Genomic DNA, 22982 nt, shown 5'->3' on the forward strand with positions numbered 1-22982 from the left:
CGAGACTACATAAATATAAATAAATTAAAAAACCAAACTACATAAATATTGAACAATTTATTATTGACTGTTATAAATTGATTAATTATTTAATAATTATAAAAAAATGAACAAAAACTGTAAAATTGTAAACCGCAGGAAGTTTAATAAAAACAATAAATAATTTTCTAAAAAGATTTATTAATCAAACTTGCTTTTTAAATTAAATAAATATAGAACAATTGTGACCCTGGACCACAAAACCAGTCATAAGGTTAAATTTTACAAAACTGAGATATATACATCATATGAAAGCTCAATAAATAAGCTTTCTATTGATGTATAGTTTGTTAGGATAGGACAATATTTGGCTGAGATACATCTATTTGAAAATCTGGAATCTGAGGATGGAAAAATATCAAAATACTGAGAAAATCACCTTTAAAGTTGTCCAAATTAAGTTCTTAACGATGCATATTACCAATCAAAAATTACATTTTGATAGGTTCACAGTAGGAATTTTACAAAAAATCTTCATGGAACATGATCTTTACTTAATTTCCTAATGTTTTTTGACATAAAAGAAAAATCAATAATTTTGACCCATACAATGTATTTTTGGCTATTGCTACAAATATACCCCAGCGACTTAAGACTGGTTTTGTGGTCCAGGGTCACAATTTATCAATGACCATTATAAATGATGATTAATTATATAATAATTATAAAATTATTTAACAAAAACTGTAAAATTGTAAACTGCAGGAAGTTAAAAAGCATAAATAATTTTATATATATATGTTCTTGTTTTATATATAAAACAAATTTAAATCAATTTATTCTAAAATGCATTATAAATGGCTGTTAAAATTATATAAATAATTACATATTAATTACAAAATTAAATTATACAAAATGTAAAAAAAAAAAAAAAGTATAACTTCCAGGGGTAAAAGATTTACAAATTAAACAGATTAACATTTTTTTTATCATATTTGTTGCAAATATCATATTTTGAGCATTTAAATTAACTTTTTAGTTTGGTTACAGTCTCAGTTGTTTTCATTCAATTGCAACAACTCTATACAAGCATCATAAATTGTTACAAATTACAAAAAGGTTAAAACTGAGCCTATAAAGTAAATACAACCAGTAAACATGAGAACTAAGAGAAACTAAAACAATTCAGATATACTGAAATGTGAAGCAGATGTGCATGCACTAAACAAAAAATATACATGTCACACAATACAAATAAACACAAAGTTGCTTGCTCAAGGAATTGCAAACATAAAAACCTTCCAAATTCCAACTACTTAAGAACACAAAGGCTAAAAAAACTCAAAATGGCAAAGCAACAAAACACAGAGCTGCTTCTGTTGCATTTTAATCTAAAGACAAGGGCAATTTCTTCTTGCCCTTTCAGGAGCAAGCATATTGAGTTTGGACAGGGAGACAAACAGTCCAGAGAAGCCCATCTCTGTGGGACAACAGAATGAAAGACTGTGATTTTAGGCACAGGTTGAAACAAGCTGGTTGCCAACAAAATGTCCTGCATAAAAATGAGCATCTTCAGTGGCAGCTGCCTGCAGGGAATCACTGCAGCAGCTGCACACAGAAACAAGCAAACATTTCTAGGATTTCTGTACCTGAATTTCAGGTTATCAGATGAAAGGTTTTTTCTTGCTCAGTTTCAAATACACCTCACTGTGTGAAATGCATCAAAGACAAATTTGCAGCAAACACTGTTTGATTTGCAAACTGCAGCAATGCATTTCTTCAAAAATGCATTGCTATATGGAATCATTTAAATGTATTGTCTTGAACTCACAATCTAACCAATATTCAATACATACAGTTACTCCACTTTGTGGTCTCAAAATAGTGTAGCATGCAGAAACGCGTTAGTTTAGCAAGTTAAAAATTTGTGGATTGGCATGTGTCATACACTGCCAGACACTGATTTTTTGTTTTTTAAAGAAGTCTCTTCTGCTCACCAAGCATGCATTTATTTGATCCAAAGCACAGCAAAAGCAGTAATATTGTAATAAAATACTATTTGAATATATTTTAAAATGTAATTTATTCCTGTGATCAAAGCTTCATTTTCGGCAGTCTTCAGTGTCACATGATCCTTCAGAAATCATTCTAATATCATTCTTATTATTATTATAAATATTTTAAAAGTTGAGTATTTTTTCAGGATTATCTGATGAACAGAAAGATCCAAAGATCAGCATTTAACTGACACAAAAGTTTTTGTAACATTATGCACTACACAATTTAATAGAATTTTTGGCGAGAGGAAAGAAATGATAGAAATTAATAATTTTATTTATCACAAATGCTTTAAATTAATCCATTTTAAAACATTTAAAATGTTAGAAAAGATTTCTGTTTCATGTAAACGCTGTTCTTACAAATTTTCTATTCATCAAAGGAACCTGAAAAAATTCTACTCAGCTGTTTTAATAATAACAATAAATATTGTTTGATCAGCAAATCAGAATATTAGTATGATTTCTGAAGGGTCATGTGACTGAAATAATGATGCTAACAATTCAGCTAAAATAATTTACATTTTAAAACATATTCAAATAGAAAATAGTTATTTTAAGTCAGTGCATATACATGTTTTTTGAGAGGGGAGGGGGATTATAGAAATAATTCTTTCATTTAGCAATGATGCTTTAAATTGATCAAAAGTGATTTATAATGTTACAAAATATTTCTATTTCAGATAAATGTTGTTCTTATTATTTTCCTATTCATCAAAGATACCTGAAAAAATTCTGCTCAGCTGTTTTCAACATAATAATAATAATAAATGTTTTTTGAGCAGCAAATCAGAATATTATAATGATTTCTGAAGGGTCATGTGACTGAAGTAATGATGCTGAAAAGTCAGTTTTAAAATCACATCAATAATTTACATTTTAAAATATATTCAAATAGAAAGCAGTTATTTTAAGTCAGTGTATATACATATTTTTGAGAGGGGGGTTATAGAAATAATACTTTAATTTAGCAATGATGCTTTAAATTGATCAAAAGTGATTTATAATGTTACAAAAGATTACTATTTCAGATAAATGCTGTTCTTATTTTTTGCTATTCGTCAAAGAAACCTGAAAAAATCTATTCAGCTGTTTCCAATATAAAAATAAAAATAATGAATATTTTTTAGAAGCAAATCAGAATATTAGAATGATTTCTGAAGCATCGTGTGACTGGAGTAATGACACTAAAATAAATTAGCTTTGAAATCACAGGAAAATTATTATTTTAAAAGTTTTTGCTGTACTTTGGATCAAAAAAATGCAGGCTTGTTGAGCAGAAGACACTTCTTTAGAAAACATTACAAATCTGGCAGTGTAATTTTGTTATTTGAACCTACAAATGTTGTGTGTACCAGCCTAGATCTTTCCTAAACAGTAGGCAATACTATACCATTCTATTCAATTCAGTTCTATTCTCATAAACAGGTCTTGAAACTTGGAGAAACGTGAGAAAAGCCATTCAGTATGTATTTAAAAAATGTGATCTATCATGTCATGTGACATTTTTTATGTGCTCTTTCTAGAACTTTAACCACTAAACCACAACACCACATTCAAGGGACCGACAGTGCGGTTTCTCATATTGAATAACATTTTCAGGGCCAAAAAAAAAAACTTTGATTTGAAAGTTTGATTGTTTGACGGAATGTTTCTCTTGCGCCGTGACGTCATCGCGACGACGTGTGTTTTTACCTTGAAGCTGAGCGGAAAGAGACTCCTGGTGCTGCTGGTATTTCACGGCCATCTCCTCTGTCCTCTTCAGCTGTTTGTGCATCTCGTAAGAAAACATCCCACCATAGATCATCCCAAACACCACCGTGACCAGTAAGAGAGACTGGAAAATCTTCTTCTGCTTCCTGGAGCACACGCCGTTGCCCATGTTTCCTCCTCTCCTCCCGGATTCCACAGAAACTTTCCAGGGAATGATTTTCTCTTCACTCTTCGGTATAGAAACAGCTCCGTCCTCTCTGAGATTCCTCATGAAACATTATATTTGTCCCCAGTTGCTCGTACCACTTATATATCTGAAATGTTTACAAAAGTCTCACGCTTGGCCAAGTTTTCCAAAGACATTCAACAGATTAAAAAAGTGACGAAAACGATTGTAGCCCGTCCTCACGATTAGTCGAAACTATGTTAAGTTTATTACATAGTGAAAAACTGTCTTTTTTACTAATTATCTGAAGTTTACAGCGGCCTAATCGCACCTTTCATTACGTGTCACCTAGCGCTGCTGCAGATCATCCAGCGATGAAGCTGAAGGAAATCCCGCCTCCCACGAAGAATCGATTGCTACGATTGGCCGAGGTTCCTGTCAATCAAAAGAGATTCGCTCTGACGGGAGGGGCGTGTGTCTGCAGGATGTCTGCAGAATTTCCAGAAAAGGCAAAAAAAAAAAAAAAATCATTATTTAAAGAAAAAAAAACCTTTGTTTTTTAAAACTGTACATTGAGTACATCGAACTCCTTAAAATTGTAAGAAATGAATAGTTGTGCATACTTTTATTTAGCAGGGAGGCATTAAAGTGTCACAAAAGATTTGTGTTTCCAATAAATGCTGTTCTTTTGATTTTTCTATTCATCAAAGAATTAACAGGGACCCCAAAATTCAGTTTCCATCAAAAATCGATGAAGACTGGAGAAAATTACTAATGAATACTGAATAAAAAAAATTAAATACAATTTTTAAAATATTTTCGATTAGAAAACATTTATTTAAAATTGTGACAATATTGCTGTTTTTATAGTATTTTAATTTAATATATATACTAGTCAAAAGTTTTTGAACAGTAAGATTTGTAATGTTTTTCAAAAAAAGTCTCTTTTGCTCACCAAGCCTATTTATTTAATCCAAAGTACAGCAAAAGCAGTAAAATTTTGGAATGTTTTTACTATTTAAAAAAAAATGTTTTCTATTTGAATATATTTTAAAATGTCATTTATTCCTGTGATTTAAAAGCATTACTCATTACTCCAGTCTTCAGTGTCACATGATCCTTCAGAAATCATTCTAATATGCGGATTTGCTGTTCAAGAAACATTTTTATTAGTAGTATTATCAATATTTAAAACGGTTGATTATTTTTTTTCAGGATACTTTGATAAATAGAAAGATCCAAATATCAACATTTATCTAAAATAGAAAGCTTTTGTAACATTATACACTACACCATTCAAAAGTTTGGAGTCAGTAGGCCTAAACCTTTTTTTCTTTGGAAAAAAATCATAGAAATTAATACATTTATTTAGCAAGGATGCTTTGAATTGATCAACAGTTATGATAAAGATATTTATAATGTTACAAAAGATTTCTATTCTATTTCTATTCATCAAAGAAACCTGAAAAAAAATGTGCTCAGCTGTTTTCAACATTATAATAACAAATGTTTTTCGAGCAGCAGATCAGAATATTATAATGATTTCTGAAGGATCATGTGACTGGAGTGATGATGATAAAAATTCAGCTTTGAAATCACGGGATTAAATTACATTTTAAAACACATTCAAATAGAAAACAGTTCTTTTAAATAGTAAAAACATTGCAAAAATTTTACTTATTTAGCTGTTTCTTAATTTTTTTGATCTGTTCTAAAACTGTAAAATCACGCCTAGTCACAGAAGACACTGAAACCGTCTCCAGGAGTGTTATTCACAATGAATAAAACAACGCTTTGGCTGTTCAGACAAGCACAGCAGGAGGCACATTTGCCGGGGATGTTCTGCATTACACAAAACCCTTTTGTTCACTTCAACTGTTTCTTATTAATCACTTTGAAAACAACAACAAAAAATCGAGATCTTTGTTAAATTCTCTCATACTCTTTTCTTCTCTCTTGCATCGGAAACGTGATGAAAGGCACCCAAAGCTACTGTTTCTCTGAGTAAACAAGTCTATTAAAAGGCAATTGACTCTTTTTAATTTAAAGACAACTTAAGACAATTACCACATTGAGCATTAGGATAATAAATCATCGCTGACACGGAAGAAAAAGAGAAGCCAAGATTCCTCCTTCATTATTATAAACCTCATGTCGCTGAAGGGCCACAACCCGCCTTTTTAATTAAACGAAAGGCTAATCTAAAAGTGTTTTTACAAACCTGTATGACTTGTTTCTTTCACAAAAAGAGATGTTAGAGGAATGCTGACTTTAATTAAAATGGTCACACATGAAAATGCAAGGCAATTCAGACTGGCATCCTGCTTAATACATGTAACGTCAAAAGTTTACATAAACCTTGCATACTCTGCAAAATGTTCATTATTTTATCAAAATAAAAGGGATCATATAAAATGTGTGATATTTTTTATTTAGTACTGACTTGGAATAAGATATTTCACAAAAAAGACGTTTACATATAGTCCACATGAGAAAATAATAGTTGAATTTATAAGCTGACCCCATTCAAAAGTTTACATTCACTTGATTCTTAATACAGTGTTGTTACCTGTTAGTTGTAAATGAGTCCCTTGTTTGTCCTGAACAGTTTAAACTGCCCGCTGTTCTTCAGAAAAGTCCTTCAGGTTGCACAAATTCTTTGATTTTTCATTTTTCTGTATGCAACTATTACAGAAGGTTCAAATGCTCACTGATGCTTCAGAAGAAACAAAAAAGCATTAAGAGCTGAGGGGTGAAAACTTTTGAACAGAATGAGAATGTGTACATTTTTGTTATTTTGCCTAAATGTCGTATATTTTTTTATTTAGTACTGCTCTTCAGAAGGTACAGAGGATACTTACATGTTTCCTATAAGACAAAATAAGTAAATTTACCCTGATCTGCAAATTCAAAAAGTTTTCACCCCCGGCTCTTAATGCACCGTTTCCTTTTGAAGCATCAGGGAGCGTTTAAAATTCTGTAATAGTTGCATTTGAGTCCCTCAGTTGTCCTCAGTGTGAAAAGATGGATCTCAAAATCATACAGTCATAGTTAGAAAGGGTTAAAGTACACAAAAATGCTGAAAAACCAAAGAATTTGTGGCACCTGAAGACCAGCAGGCAGTTTAACCGGTTTAGAAATTATACAGGTCAAGAATGACACAAGGATGAGTAAACGATGGCCTAATCTATTTTTTTTTTTTCATCAGATGGTAGTGATTCTCAATCTACAATATCATCTGAAAATCCTCTGGTATCATGTTGGGGGAATGTGAATTTCCTCTTGATTAGAATGCAGACTGCAAAAATAATTTCTAAACTGTATTTTAATCCTGTTGATTTTTCCCCCAGTAAGGGGGAAAAATCAACTTGTATTAATAAATAAAATAAAAATTCAATGTTAAACATGTTAGCCATGGCTATAATAATAATAATTATAAATAAGATATAATGTTCCCATAAGGAAGTCAATACTAATACAGTAACCAGATAAAAATAATAAACATGTATGTTGCTTTTCAGGGCAGCTGATTCCTGTCATTCATCAGATGCTTGTCTTCAGCTGGTGGAACAACTCAGACAATTACAACAGAAAGTATCCACCCATTTCTGAATATATAGCATTGCTCACAGTGCGATTCCATCAGATACAATGGCACACGGCGCAATGCTGCTTCTGCTGATCAGCTTGGCTCTTGCTCTGGGACCAGCCGTAGGTTTCTATGGGGGTTCCATGATGTTCTCGCCTGGAAACAGATTTCCAGATGGATCAGTTGAGGTAAATCTAGTTTTTGCACTGTTTTACTTGTACTATTTCTGTGTTACTGTCATATGTATTTATGTAAAACCTGTAACAACTAGCCCCGTTCTCCTCAATGCGTTTTGGCAGGTGCACTTTTACTACAGAGAGTCCAGTAGGGGGCCCTGTAGTTCTCAGGTTGAGTGGATCTGTGAGAGTGGATCTTGTGGCACCCTCACTAAAAACGAACCTGCGGTAATAGACGCAACTGAAAATCTGTGGTGCCTGTCAGAGACTCACATGGCCACCAATGTCACTAGTAATGGTGCATTCATCCTGAGGTATTTCTGATGCTGTTTTTATATAATAGAACTATCCACCTTTTTCTTCCCATATAAGTGGCTGCAGCCATTTGTACATTTTATAGGTCTAGTTTCCGGTCTCATCCTCGTCCAGCTATTTTTAGCTTGATTTTGCAAATTGGTGTGTCTTACCATATTATTTTAATTATGAACACACTGGTTTGTAGTGCAAACAGGTTTAAAGTTTACTGCACGTTGTTATTGTTCTCCTTATTTCTCTATAGCAGCGAATGAACCGGAAGCCTCACCCATAGGCTTACTTCTGCGACAGAACTGTATAAATACAAATATAAACTACAACTCAAAAGTTTGTGACTTGTAATGTTTATAAAAGAAGTCTCTTATGTTCTTCAAGACTGCATTTATTTGATCAATAATACTGCAAAATGTTATTGAATATAAAATGATGTTTTTTTTATTTTAATATACTTTAAAATATCAATTATTCCTGTGATGCAAAGCTGAATTTTCATCAGCTGTCACTCCAGTCTTAAGTGTCACATGAGCTTTCAGAGATCATTCTAATATGTGGATTTATTATTAGAATTATCAACGTTGGCAGCAACAGGATTCTTTGATGAATAGCAAGTTAAAAAGAACAGCATTTATGCAAAATATAAATCGTTCCCAACAATGTAAATCTACGCCATCACTTTTTATTAATTTAACACATTCTTGGTGAATAAAAGTATTGCTTTCTTTCAAATTCACAGACCCCAAACTTTTGAACAGGAGTGTATATTGTTAGAAAACATTTCTTTTTTTTTTGTGATTAACATTTTTATTCCGATTTTTAGTTTCACTTCAGAAACATCACGAGATAGAAAACATTTCTGTTTTTAAATTAATGCTGCTCTTTTCAGCCTGTTTCCAGCACTGCTAATAAATCAGCATATTAGAATGATTTCTGAAGGATCATGTGACACTGAAGACTTGAGTAATGATGCTGAAAAATTCTGCTTTAATCACAGAAATATGAATGTACTTCTAAATATGTTGTTCTGCTAATTTCTGCTGTCTTAACCACGATAAAAAATGTGTGTGGGCTGCTAAATCATATAGAGAAGGACGCAAGCAGGAAAGGGCGCAATATTAATTAACAAACTAATGTCAATAGGTGGTATAAATTGAGATATTAGACTAAAATTTCACCTATTTGACTGGAAATGATAAGAACAAACATGAATGTTGTCAAGATTCTTGCTCTGGAAATCCTGGTTCAGTTTGGCCATCCCCAAACGCCTTTTGTTCCTCAGACAGATTTTTCCACTCCTCTCCTTGATTTGCTATAACTTTTTGCAATCTATAGTACTCCAAATGTTTTTCCTGGTGTGACCGATTAGTACAGCCCAAAACACGTCAATAATTGACCATTTTCAGCAGCAGTAATCAGCAAAACATACAAGATTCGTTCGGTTCAGTGGCATACGTTTAGTGTTGCCAATATGGCCGATTGATGACGCATTGTGAAAACAGTCTATTAAAGAAATGCATATGCAAATATCTCTTTCAGCTCCTCTGGTTGCTGCTGGGCGGATAATGTTAATGGTGTTGGTGGATGGAATCTTCAAAGTCATGTTGACACCGGCCGTCGATCCGACACTCAGTCTCCAAACAGGTCCCCTGTTTCAGCGGCAATTCCAAACATAAGGTGTGTGCTTTTTTGTGCATTTTACATTTGTAACCACCTCCGTAAATATATAATGCATCTTTCTCCATCATCATTTTCATAATAAACAGGATTCCTCAGAACTGCTTCCAGAGCATTCATTTGCTGGCACATGATCCAGATGCCGATTTTGTGAGATGCAGGTTTAATGACGCCAACTGCACAGACTGCCATCGCCATCCAAACATTAATCTTCAAGAGGTAATGCTTTCTATTGCCAAACTTGAAAAAAAAAACTTCAACTTGGAAGGGTAAATGCTAAGGTTTTAAAAATTAATAAATGTTGGTTTGTTTTTTGTAGGATTCATGCACTTTGCACAAAGAAGGTTCTCTGGAGCTGGGTGTGCATGTGTTTGAGCTCATGTTGGAGGATTATCCTGTTTCGAACATAACTGTGACTGACGATAACGGGGTCAGTAATGCACACAACATCGGCGATAACCCAACCGCTCTCAGTCAAGTGCCTCTGCAGTTTGCAGTGGAAAGTAAGTGAGAATCACATTATCTGCTATGGGTCAAACAAAGACTCCCTAATGCAATAAAATAACTTGGAAAGCTGGACCATGGACCACAAAACCAGTCATAAGGGTACATTTTTTTGAAATTGAGATTTATACAACATCTAAAAGTTGAATAAATAAGCTTTCAATTAATGTATGGTTTTTAGGATAGAACAACGTTTTGCTGAGACAACTATTGGAAAATCTGGAATCTGAGGGTGCAAAGAAATCTAAATATTGAGAAAATCACTTTTAAAGTTGTCCAAATGATGTTCTTAGCAATGCATATAACTAATAAGATATTAAGTTTTATATTTACGGTAGGACATTTACAAAATACCTTCATGGAAAATTATCTTTACTTAATATCCTAATGATTTTTTGGCATAAAAGAAAAATTAATTATTTTGACCCATACACTGTATTGTTGGCTACTGCTACAAATATACCTGTGCTACTTCAGACTGGTTTTGTGTTCCAAGGTTACATATAGCGTTTAAGAGGAAGTTTACAGAAATCACAAAAATGGAATCAAATTAAGCCAAAAATTAAGAACATACAAAGTCTCACAAATGAATTGAAAGGAACACCATAAGTGTTAATGTGGCAAAGTGCAACAAAAATGTAATGAAATAACTTAATAACTTGTTGAAAAATTGATTTAAAGGCAAAAAATTGGAAGAAGACCAATTGAATTTGTATATATATATATATATATATATATATATTTTTTTTTTTGGTAAAATGTACTCCAATAATCCTTTTATTTACAACTTCGAAAAATCATTTTTACAGCGTAAGAAATTTTCAGAGCAATCTCTTTAAACTTTTTCTTTTAATCCTAATGCAGTAATCACAATATCTGGAGAAGTCTTTTTTTTTGTATATAAATAAACGGTGCAAGTCAAAAGTGCATTGGACTAGACATTGTAGAGCTACAGTGTATTTCCACCGACATCTGAGACATCAATCGCTTCTAGAAAAACAATAGACATTCATTTGTGTTTAATTGACCTGAACAACCAGTTTTGACATGCAAGAGGCAAAACAATGCAAGACATGTCTAAAGAAAAATTGTGGATGAACAGGTTTTGTGGTGAATTATATTAGAACATGTACAGTAATTGAAAGTAGAAGTTAACTTATGCTGGACTTAGAATAAATGTTCAGTGTAATATGTTCAAGTTAAAGGTAATGCTAGTACACTCTAAAAAACAACTTTGGGATAAATATTGACTAACCTAACAATTGGGTTAAATTTTTCAATTAAAATTTTAACCCAAAAGATGGATTAGATCATATTTGACCCAAAGTTGGGTTGAAACAACCCAGCACGTTTATAATAAACAATCCCAGAGGTTTTTTTTTTGCAAAGATGCCACTGAAGAAGCATTTTGGTTCCCTAAAGAACCTTCATGTGAAAAACATTTTAATATTCTAAAGTATCTATTCTGTAACCTTTTGCTCACTGAAGAGGTTCCATGAATTTTACTGAAGGTTTTTCATTCACCAGTGATGCCAATGATGAACCTTTCTTTTTAAGAGCGTATGGAACACTTTCACTTTAGGTCTGTTGTGGACATCATAGAATTCAGTTGTGTACTGATGCTGTGTTAATGCATTTTTGTGTATTTAAACACAATCTACTCTATCTTGCAGTTCTTCCACCATCTCAGGGTTGTGTACCAAGTGTGAACAAACCAAGTTTCTTGACACCAACTCCTCTACATGGAGATGTGCATCATGCCGCTGTGGGTGAGCCGCATGAGATCACCCTCAAAGCACAGATCTCAGACAGCAGGTCTGAATAATGCTTTCTGTTTCTCAAACAAAACAAGAATCACAATATTCCTCCTAATAAAGCTGAAGTCAAAAGTTTACATACAGTAAACCTTGCAGGATCTGCAAAAATGTTAATTATTTTACCAAAATAAGAGGGATCATACTAAATGCATGTTATTTTTTATTTAGTACTGACCTGATTCGATTTAATCCACAAGAGAAAATTATAGTTTATAATTATAGTTTATAAAAATGACTCTTAATACTGTGTTCTAACCTGAATGATCCACAGCTGTGTTTTTTTGTTCAGTGATAGTTGTTCATGAGTCTCTTGTTTGTCCTGAACAGTTAAACTGTCAGCTGTTCTTCAGAAAAGTCCTTCAGGTCCCACAAATTCTTTGGTTTTTCAGCATTTTTGTGTATTTGAACCCTTTCCAACAATGACTGTATGATTTTGAAATCCATCTTGTCACACTGAGGACAACTGAGGGACTCATATGCAACTATTACAGAAGGTTCAAACACTCACTGACGCTTCCGAAGGAAACACTATGCATTAAAAGCCAGGGGTGTAAACTTTTGAACAGAATGAAGATGTGCACTTTTTTTCTTGTTTTTTAATTTAGTACTGCCCTTCAGAAGCTACAGAAGATACTTGCATGTTTCCCGGAAAACAAAATAAGTTAAAATAACATGCATTTTGTATGATCTCTCTTATTTTGGTAAATTAATTAACATTTTGCAGATTCTGTGAGGTGTATGTAAATTTTGACATCAACTGTATTTTTAAGCCAATATTTTGTAGTCTGCAACCTCCAGATTTGATTGCATTTTGCTTATTGGTGCTAGTCATAATCAATTTTAAAAGTGGCATGATTTTGATGAGCAAAATGAGTTTAACTAAATTCCTTTTTTATCACTATAGTTGATAAAGTTATAGAGATATAGATCAAGTTGGAAAGAATAGGCCTACCTTGACATGCTCAACTGACAATGTTTGCTAAATCAGGTTTTACATGTTCAAGTTAATGTTATCTGATCTCTCTGTTCCTCTTCTCTGTGTAGCATCACTGACTTCCAGATCAGTGGCCCTTTTAATATGTCTAAGACCCTGAAAAGTGAAAGTAATGGAGTTCTGGTGGCAACACTGTCCTGGACTCCACAAGAGACAGATCTGTACCGCCGTGTACCTGTGTGTTTCGCAGCAGACACGCTTCACAGGTAAAATGGGGTCTGTGTTTAAGTTCACTGGTTATTTATGTTCTCTGCTATTTATAGTTTCTTAAGAGTTCTTGTCTGTCTTTATCAGTCAATCAGAAATGAGGTGCATCATTGTGACTGTGGCAAAAACAAGGGTGCTTTCAGGTAAGTTCAATACAATAGCAGAAACATCTTTTATGTAAGTATCTGAATACAGATGCGATGCTTAGAAAATACTGGCTTTGTTTGCAAACGAATCCATTTTTCGAAGTGAATGAATCATTTGTGCGTTCGCTCCCAATGATTTGATTCATTTCATTCACTCAAGTTCATTCAGTTCGTTCTATGATGAATAACGTTTGGTTAAAAAGATGGATGACGCAGTACAATGGCGTAAGAACGTTAAAGTCATACTTTATTTAGCCTATTGGCTGTTTCGTTATAATTTGTGGATAAAACGATGCTTTAACATTTTTCTAGAGTTCTACCATAATAAATTTTTAGTCACAAACATGTAGCCTGATAAAGAATAAAATGACTTGGTCGTGAATGATTCGATCTCAACGACTCTAAAGCCTCGTTCAGACTGTCAGCCCAAATTCGATTTGTATGCAAATCCGATCATATTTAGGTAGTCTGAACAGCAACGAACTACATGAAATCTAATTTGGTCAAATACTTTTCGAGCTACATTTGTATGTGGTTTGGAATCCTATTCAAATCGAATTTCTGCTTTTTCACGTTTTCATGCCACGTAAAATGTAAACACGTCAGACGTTTTTGTGGATAACACAACAAATATACAGCTAGTATATTATATCCAGCAGAGATGGCAGCACTGAATAAAGTCGTTCCAGTTTCCTGCATTTCTGCCGCTGCTTTAGATGACGAAATATAATCCAGCGCGACGGCAACGTTGTCATTTCGCAAGACTGAATGAATCTATATTGCAAACTGTTATTGTTGTTTTTAGCGTTGGCATAATAACGCAACGACATTGCCATAGAAACCATCGCACATTCTGTGAAACGAAAGAGCGCTTATGGACACACAAATCGTATTTGAACAGTTGCGATATGACTGTGTAGACAGTCAGTTATTCAAATCCGATTCCATCCAGATCTAGACAAAATCGGATTTGGGCTGACTGTCTGAACGAGGCTTAATGAATCGGTTGACTGAATGATTCTATAACTCACTGATGAAACACATGTGAACGTATCGCCACCTGTTGACATAACTATGTAACTTACAGAAAGAACCTCTGAACGATTCAGTGAGCGAATCTTTTTGGTGAGTCACTTCGGATGAATCGAATCACCTAAAATAACATTACTAGCAAATTCTTGTTCACTGAATCGTGTAAGAATCACAATGACTCGATCTCAACGACTCTAATGAATCGGTTGACTGAATGATTCTTTAACTCGCTGATGAAACACAAATATATGAACGTATCGCCACCTGTTGACATAACTATGTAACTTACAGAAAGAACCTCTGAACGATTCAGTGAGCGAAACTTTTTGGTGAGTCATTTCAGATTAATCGAATCACCTAAAATAACGTTACTAGCAAATGCTTGTTCACTGAATCGTGTAAGAATCACAATGACTCGATCTCAACGACTCTAATGAATCGGTTGACTGAATGATTCTTTAACTCGCTGATGAAACACAAATATATGAACGTATCGCCACCTGTTGACATAACTATGTAACTTACAGAAAGAACTTCTGAATGATTCAGTGAGCGAAACTTTTTGGTGAGTCATTTCAGATTAATCGAATCACCTAAAATAACATTACTAGCAAATGCTTGTTCACTGAATCGTGCAAGAATCACAATGACTCGATCTCAACGACTCTAATGAATCGGTTGACTGAATGATTCTTTAACTCGCTGATGAAACACAAATATATGAACGTATCGCCACCTGTTGACATAACTATGTAACTTACAGAAAGAACTTCTGAACGATTCAGTGAGCGAAACTTTTTGGTGAGTCATTTCAGATTAATCGAATCACCTAAAATAACGTTACTAGCAAATGCTTGTTCACTGAATCGTGTAAGAATCACAATGACTCGATCTCAATGACTCTAATGAATCGGTTGACTGAATGATTCTTTAACTCGCTGATGAAACACAAATATATGAACGTATCGCCACCTGTTGACATAACTATGTAACTTACAGAAAGAACTTCTGAATGATTCAGTGAGCGAAACTTTTTGGTGAGTCATTTCAGATTAATCGAATCACCTAAAATAACATTACTAGCAAATGCTTGTTCACTGAATCGTGCAAGAATCACAATGACTCGATCTCAACGACTCTAATGAATCGGTTGACTGAATGATTCTATAACTCGCTGATGAAACACAAATATATGAACGTATCGCCACCTGTTGACATAACTATGTAACTTACAGAAAGAACCTCTGAACGATTCAGTGAGCGAATCTTTTTGGTGAGTCACTTCGGATGAATCGAATCACCTAAAATAACATTACTAGCAAATGCTTGTTCACTAAATCGTGTAAGAATCACAATGACTCGATCTCAATGACTCTAATGAATCGGTTGACTGAATGATTCTATAACTCGCTGATGAAACACAAATATATGAACGTATCGCCACCTGTTGACATAACTATGTAACTTACAGAAAGAACCTCTGAACGATTCAGTGAGCGAAACTTTTTGGTGAGTCACTTCGGATGAATCGAATCACCTAAAATAACGTTACTAGCAAATGCTTGTACATTGTGTTGCTGTGGCAGTAACAAATCTCAGTACTCAAACGAGTTTCCTTTAAATGTATTAAACCAGGTGTGTTATTGTGTAGTTAGATAAACAGACTGTAAGTCACAGTTACCTGGATGCACAGCCATATTGGAGATACTTGGATGTAAACAATAGCATGGATTGCACGGTTAATGTACAACTGAATATGTTGTTCTGCTAATTTATGCTGTCCTAACCATGATAAAACGTGTGGAAGCTGCTAAATCATATAGAGGAGGACTTAAAAGGCAGGAAAGAGCACAATATTTTGATTAACTAAAGTTAATAGGTGGTAAAGATATGTACAAGCAGTGTTAATTAAGATATTAGCCTAATATTTCACTCACCTGACCGAAAATTATAAGAACAAACACAAATGTTATCAAGGTTCTTGCCCTGAAAATCCTGGTTCAGTTTGGCAAACCACAAATGCCTTTTCCCCCTCAGACAGTTTTTTACACTCTTCTGCTTGATTTGTTATAACTTTTGGCAGTCTATGGTACTTTAAATGTTTGTCCCGATTAGTGCAGGCCAAAACATGACAATAATTGACCATTTTCAACAGTGATAATGAGATAATTAGTGTTTTCATTACTATTTGAATGCAGGTTACATTAAACAAAACAGAATTGTGACTTAATAAATCATATCTTTTAAGGTGAAGCAAAGGTCCTCTGTGAAGATAACAGAATCAGCATTGTGGTCAGTAAAACCTCCATGGATGGCATTGACCAGAATTGGCTCCAACTGCGAGATCCCACCTGCTCCCTCACTTCTAATGAAACCCACATCCTTGGCACGATGTCCCTCAACACCTGTGGCACTACGATGGATGTATGACGGCTATGTGTTATAAGTTAAATACTTGAGTGTTGCCTTGAAGCCCCTTACATTCTATTAATTTTTTGTTTTCAACACCAATCAGGACTCCGGAGATTTCATTGTCTTCAAAAACGAGATCAACTCCTTTGAGAATCCTGATGCTGTGATTACCAGACGCAATCAAGTTAAATTCGGCTTCTCCTGCCAGTATCCCAAAATGGCCAGCGTCTCCAACCGCTACGTCAACCATAAATCTGACTACATCTTTACTGAATCCAGCTTCGGCACATTCGGTTACTCCTTCGAAGTGTTCACCGACAGCAGCTTCAACAGACAGGTAGATCCCAGCGTGTATCCAGTGCAGGTTCAGCTGATGGACAAGATCTACATGGGCATTGAAGCTCACACTGCTCTACCAGAAGTCACTCTCTTCGTCGAGTCCTGCAGAGCCACTCCAGAAGACAATCCATTCAGTGCTGTCTTTTATGACATTATCAAAGATGGGTGAGACTTTGTCATACACTACATTTTCACATTTCTAGAAGAAAACTATAGGGTTTTGGCCATTTTATTGTCCTCCAGCTATAAGTATGAGCAATAGCATGCACTAATGACAGAGTAAGTAAGCCTATAATTTGCTAAATTAAAAGCTTGCTAGATTAAGCTTTTGGTCTAACAAAGAGGTTTCAAGTTCAAGCCCTTGTACAAAGTAGGTGGTCTCCTTTAAACACACGGTTGGCCTTCAAGGCTTTGTTGAGCCTCACAATGGCTTTCCTTCAGAGCCATTTATCATTACTATTTATGGTTTACCACAGGTGTTGTGTAGAAATGTGGAAAACAAGTGTGAAGCTAAAGATTGAAGCTTGTTTTTGTGCACCTGAAGCCTTTTTCAGTGCTAAACACACCGTATTAGTGAAAGAAAATTATTTGTCATTTAATTATAAGGTCAGATTACTCACAGCACTTAATCAGCAAAAACTTGATCTGCTACTGACCTTAAAATAGCAATTTCATTGTTTTAATCACTTAATTACTTCATTACTTTCTTTAGCACACAATAAATAAATCAAATGTGAGTAAAGATATTTATAGCATTACAAATTATTTTCATTTTAAATAATTGCTGTTCTTTTGAACTATTCAAAAATATAGTTTTTCTTCAAAAATAAAAAATAAAATGTTTCTTGAGCAGCAAATCAGCATATTATAAGGATTTCTGAAGGATCATGTGACACTAAAGATTGGAGTAAGGATGCTAAAAATTAATCTTTGCATTACAGGAATAAATTACATTTTAAAATATTTTAAATGAGAAAATGGTTATTTTAAATTGTAATGACATTTCACAATATTACTGCTTTTACTGCATTTTTGATCAAATAAATTCACAGTTTATCAATGCATAATGCATTTAAATCTGAAAAAAATAATGCACCAGTCCAATTTTCTTAATACAGGCAATCATAACATATATTAACTTGTTTGTGTTATTTCAGGTGTATTATGGATGATACAGTCACGGTTTACCCAAGTGACTCCACAAAGTATGACTTTGATATCCAAGCTTTCAAGTTCACAGGAGGCTTTGACGAGGTACAAAACATTTGCATGTTGAATGCACAAGTGAAAATTGTGTTTAGCATCAACATTTCACTATAATACTTTAAATCACCTTGACAGGTGTACATTAGCTGCTCAGTCATCCTGTGTGCAAAAGAAAGCATAAACTCCAGATGTGCCCAAGGCTGCCTAGGCGAAGCCGCACGCAGACGTAGACGAGACGTGAGCCAGGAAACCGCCAGGCACTACATCACCCAGGGTCCCTTGCGTGTGGCGAGACAGACTCATGATGCTGGTAAATGAATGGGGTTTAATAGAATAGTTAACAGAAAGTACAATTACGATTTTAAAGAATTATTTCTTTAAACAGTGAGTAAAGTATGATTTTGGTAACACTTTGTAAGATTCTGTTATTATTATTAGTTCATGCATGAACTATTATTCACTTTCAGAACAGAAATTTACAGATTATGCACTCACCCCCTTGTCATCCAAGATGGTAATGTCTTTCTTTCTTCAGTCATAAAAAAATTGTTTTAGGACATTTTAGGATTTCTCTCCATGTAGTGGACTTTTATGGTGCCCCCGAGTTTGAACTTTCAAAATGCAGTTTACATGCAGCTTCAAAATGCTCTAAACAATCCCAGCCAAGGTAGAAGGGTCTTATCTAGGGAAACGATCGGTTATGAAAAAAAATTACAATTTATATACTTTTTAACCTCGTCTTGTCTAGGTCTGCTTGAACTCTGTGTATTCTGGTTCATGGCCGTTAGGTACAGTCAAGCCGGAAATTATTCATACCCCTGGCAAATTCTGACTTAAAGTTACTGTTGTTCAACCAGCAAGTTTTTTTGACCGGAAATGACACAGGCTTCTCCCAAAAGATAATAAGATTATGTACAAGAGGCATCATTGTGGAAAAAAAATATTACTCATCTTTTATTTACATTTGAACAAAAAGTGCCATGTGCAAAATTATTCATACCCTTGTCAATAATCAAGAGAAAAGCCTTTTTTTTTGGCTATTACAGCAATCAGACTCTTCCTATAATTGCTGACCAGCTTTTTGCATGTCTCCACTGGTATCTTTGCCCATTCATCTTTAGCAATGAGCTCCAACTCTTTCAAGGTTGGAGGGTCTCATTGCCATCACCCTGATCTTTAGCTCCCTCCACAGATTGGATTTAAGTCAGGACTCTGATTGGGCCACTGCAATACGTTAATGTTTTTGTCTGCTAATCATTTCTTTACCACTTTTTCTGTGTGTTTTGGGTCGCTGTCATGCTGAAATGTCCACTGGTGCCCAAGACCAAGTTTCTCTGCAGACTGCCTGATGTTGTTGTTGAGAATTTTGATGTATTGCTCCTTTTTCAAGGTGCCATTTACTGTGATTAGGTTCCCTGGTCCACCGGCTGAAAAACAGCCCTAAAACATTCGGTTCTGACCACCATGTTTGACAGTGGGGATGGTGTTCTTAGGGTTGAAGGCTTCTCATTTTTAACGCCAAATGAAGGCTACACCATTGTGGCCAAACAATTCAATTTTTGTTTCATCTGACCATAAAACATGAAGACCAGAAGTTTTCTTCTTTGTCCAGATGAGCATTTGCAAAGGCCAAGTGGGCTTTTGTGTGCCTTATCTGGAGGAAATTGATGTTCCCAATGAATCAGGGTAATTAGGATGCTTTAGAACAGCTTGGTCTATTTGGAATGGTATAGAACTTTGGATTTTCCCATAGACTGTGACAGTTTGCAAGGGGTATGAATAATTTTGGACATGCCACTTTTTGTTCAAATATAAATAAAAGCTAAGAAATATTTTTTTCCCACAATGATGCCTCTGTGTCATTTCCGGTCAAAAAAAAAAAAAACTTGCTGGTTGAATAAAAGTAACTTTAAGTTAGAATTTGCCAGGGGTATGAATAATTTTGGGCTTGACTGAATGTCAAAAAACATTGCGTTTGATGTTAAAAATGTAAAAAAAAATTCAAAATAACCAGTCGATTTGCTATAAAAGACCCTTTTTTTTCAGCTGGGATTGTTTAGAGCTTTTTAAAGCTGCATTTAAACTTTGGAATTTAAATTTTGGAAGTTCAAACTTAGGGGCACCATAGAAGACCATTATATGGAGGGAGATCATGAAATGTTTTCCTCAAAAACAATTTATTTACGACTGAAGAAAGAAAGACATGAACATCTTGGATGACAAGGGGGTGAGTATATTATCTGTACATTTTTGTTTTTGAAGTGAACTCTTCCTTTGACTAACAATGAGTAATATAATTCTTGTGATATTTATTAATCTGTTAATTTTTGTTAAAAGTAATAGCTCACCCAAAAAAGCTGATACAAATTTAGTGACGCACAGGCCATTTAAGATGTGTTTGTTTCTTCATAGGAGTAGATTTGGAGAAATTTAGCATTACATCACTTGCTGCACTGAATCGCTGCAGTGGATCCTCTGTAGTGAATGGGTGCCGTCAGGAATGAGATTCCAAACAGCTGATAAAATTAATCCACAAGCAATCCACACCAGTTCATCAATTAACAACTTGTGAAGTGAAAAGTTTTGTGTTTGTAAGAAACAAATCCACCATTTGCCATGTCTTTGACTTCAAACCGAAGCTTCTGGTCAAAATAAAATATAGAGTCGATAATCCATAATAGAGTCCATCCCTTTCTGTCCTTTTTACGTCAAAATTCACCAACATATATTTTTTTAGATCTGCTTTGGCTTATAAACAGCTAGAAAAACAGTTTGAAGTTAAAAACATAACTATGGATTTGTTACTTAGAAACAAACAACTTTTCGCTTCACAAGATGTTAATTGGTGGACTGGAGTGATGTGGATTTATTGTGTATTACATTGTGATGTTTTTATCAGCTCTCATTCTGATGGCACCCATTCACTCCAGAGGATCCATTGGTGAGCAAGTGATATAATGCTTAATTTCTCCAAATATATTCTAATAAAGAAACAAACTCATTTAAGTCATGGGATGAGGATGAGTTTTTAGCAAGTGGTCATTTTTGGTTGAATTATTCTTTTAACAATTGGAACCCTATTATAAAGTGTTACCATAATTTCTATGTCATGATCTTTGATTTAATTCTGTTTCTCTTTCATATTGTAGTCTCAAATGACAGTGGATATCTACACATGAGCACAGGCACCGGGGTCTTTGCAGGGCTCTTTGTTGTCTCCATTGCGGTGATTGTGGGGTTCTTGGTATATAATGCAAGAAGGACAAGACCTATTGACCGCATGAATCTGCTGTCCTCCTTCTGAGAGCCTTTAGTGGCCAGTTTGACTAAATGCACAAAGAACTACATCCTTTCAGACTATAAATGCCAGTTAAATTCTTTCCAGTTTGGTGGCGTATATCATACATGAGTAGTAAATGGTATAATCGCACAAGAATGACCTATGGTGTGGCTGGTATTATCCTAATTCTTTTAACATATTGTCTTTTATTCCATTTATTTCCTTCTTCACTTTCACACTACATGCCTCATTGAACATAACACGCTTATCGGGATGTATTGGAGAAAATGTGAACAAAAGGCATTCCAGTGCTGTTGGCAGAACAAACATTTATGAATGAATGCTGGTTTTAAAATAAAATGTGCATTTAAATAATTATTGTCTCATCATGTGCAAAAAATACCCTCTATGGTCCATTTTTGTACTGCTTTACTTTTATTTAGTTTAAGAAATAAATGAAATAAAAGAAATGGCTTCAGTAGAGAAGCAGCTCACATTATAGGATTGTTCACACACATAAATCACATAGCACTCAAAAGATTCTTTTAATATTCTTTCATAACCCCAAAGATTATATTTCCTACAGAAAGTACATTTGCTTCGCAAATTCAACCCTGTTATATTTTCACGCTCTCTGACTGAAGCTTGTATGGAAATATTTATTGCTATTTGAAATAAACTTGAACTAAAATTACACAGTTGAGGTCAAAAGTTTACATTCACCTTGTAGAATCTGCAAAATGTTAATAATTGTACACAAATAAGATGGATCATATAAAATGATCAAAATTATATTTTTTAGTACTGACTTGAATAAGATATTTAACATAAAATATGTTTACATGTAGTCCACAAGAGAAAATAATAGTTGAATTTATAAAAAAGACCCCGTTTAAAAGTTTACATACAACTGATTCTTAATACTGTATTGAAACCTAAATGATTACAGTTTTTCAGCATTTTTGTGTATTGTGTATCCTTTCCAACAATGACTGTATGATTTTGAGATCCATCTTTTCACACTGAGGACAACTGAGGGACTCATATTCAACTATTATAGAAGGTTCAAATGCTCACTGATGCTTCAGAAGGAAAAACGATGCATTTAGAGACACTGCATCACTGCAACTTTTGGAATTTAAAGATCAGGGTAAATTTAACTTACTTTGTCTTCTGGGAAACATGTATCTACTGTAGCTTCTGAAAGGCAGTACTAAATGAAAAAATATATATATATTTAGGCAAAAATGGAAAAATGTACACATTTTCATTCTGTTCAAAAGTTTACACCCCTGGCTCTGAATGCATCGTTTTTCCTTCTGGAGCATCAGTGAGCTTCAGTTGTCCTCAGTCTGGAAAAGATGGATTTCAAAATTATA

General features: G+C 34.2%; 1 protein-coding gene and 1 long non-coding RNA gene across 2 annotated transcripts in view; one reads left to right on the forward strand and one right to left on the reverse strand.

Moving 5' to 3' along the window:
- golim4a (golgi integral membrane protein 4a) overlaps window positions 1-4401 on the reverse strand; it is a 33812-nt gene extending 29411 nt beyond the window's left edge. The window contains exon 1 of the mRNA XM_073850028.1: window positions 3732-4401. Within this exon, the coding sequence (XP_073706129.1) occupies window positions 3732-4020 (289 nt within the window). The 5' untranslated portion in view covers window positions 4021-4401. The remainder of the gene's footprint in view (window positions 1-3731) is intronic.
- A 3428-nt stretch (window positions 4402-7829) lies between these two features.
- Window positions 7830-9869, forward strand: LOC141345161 (uncharacterized). Its single transcript, XR_012356960.1, has 3 exons — window positions 7830-7994; window positions 9529-9666; window positions 9756-9869. It is a non-coding gene; the product is annotated as an uncharacterized lncRNA (long non-coding RNA).
- The last annotated feature ends 13113 nt before the right edge of the window (window positions 9870-22982 follow it).

Source organism: Garra rufa, chromosome 11 (genome assembly GCF_049309525.1).
Source record: "Garra rufa chromosome 11, GarRuf1.0, whole genome shotgun sequence".
In the NCBI taxonomy this organism is placed as follows: Eukaryota; Metazoa; Chordata; class Actinopteri; order Cypriniformes; family Cyprinidae; genus Garra; species Garra rufa.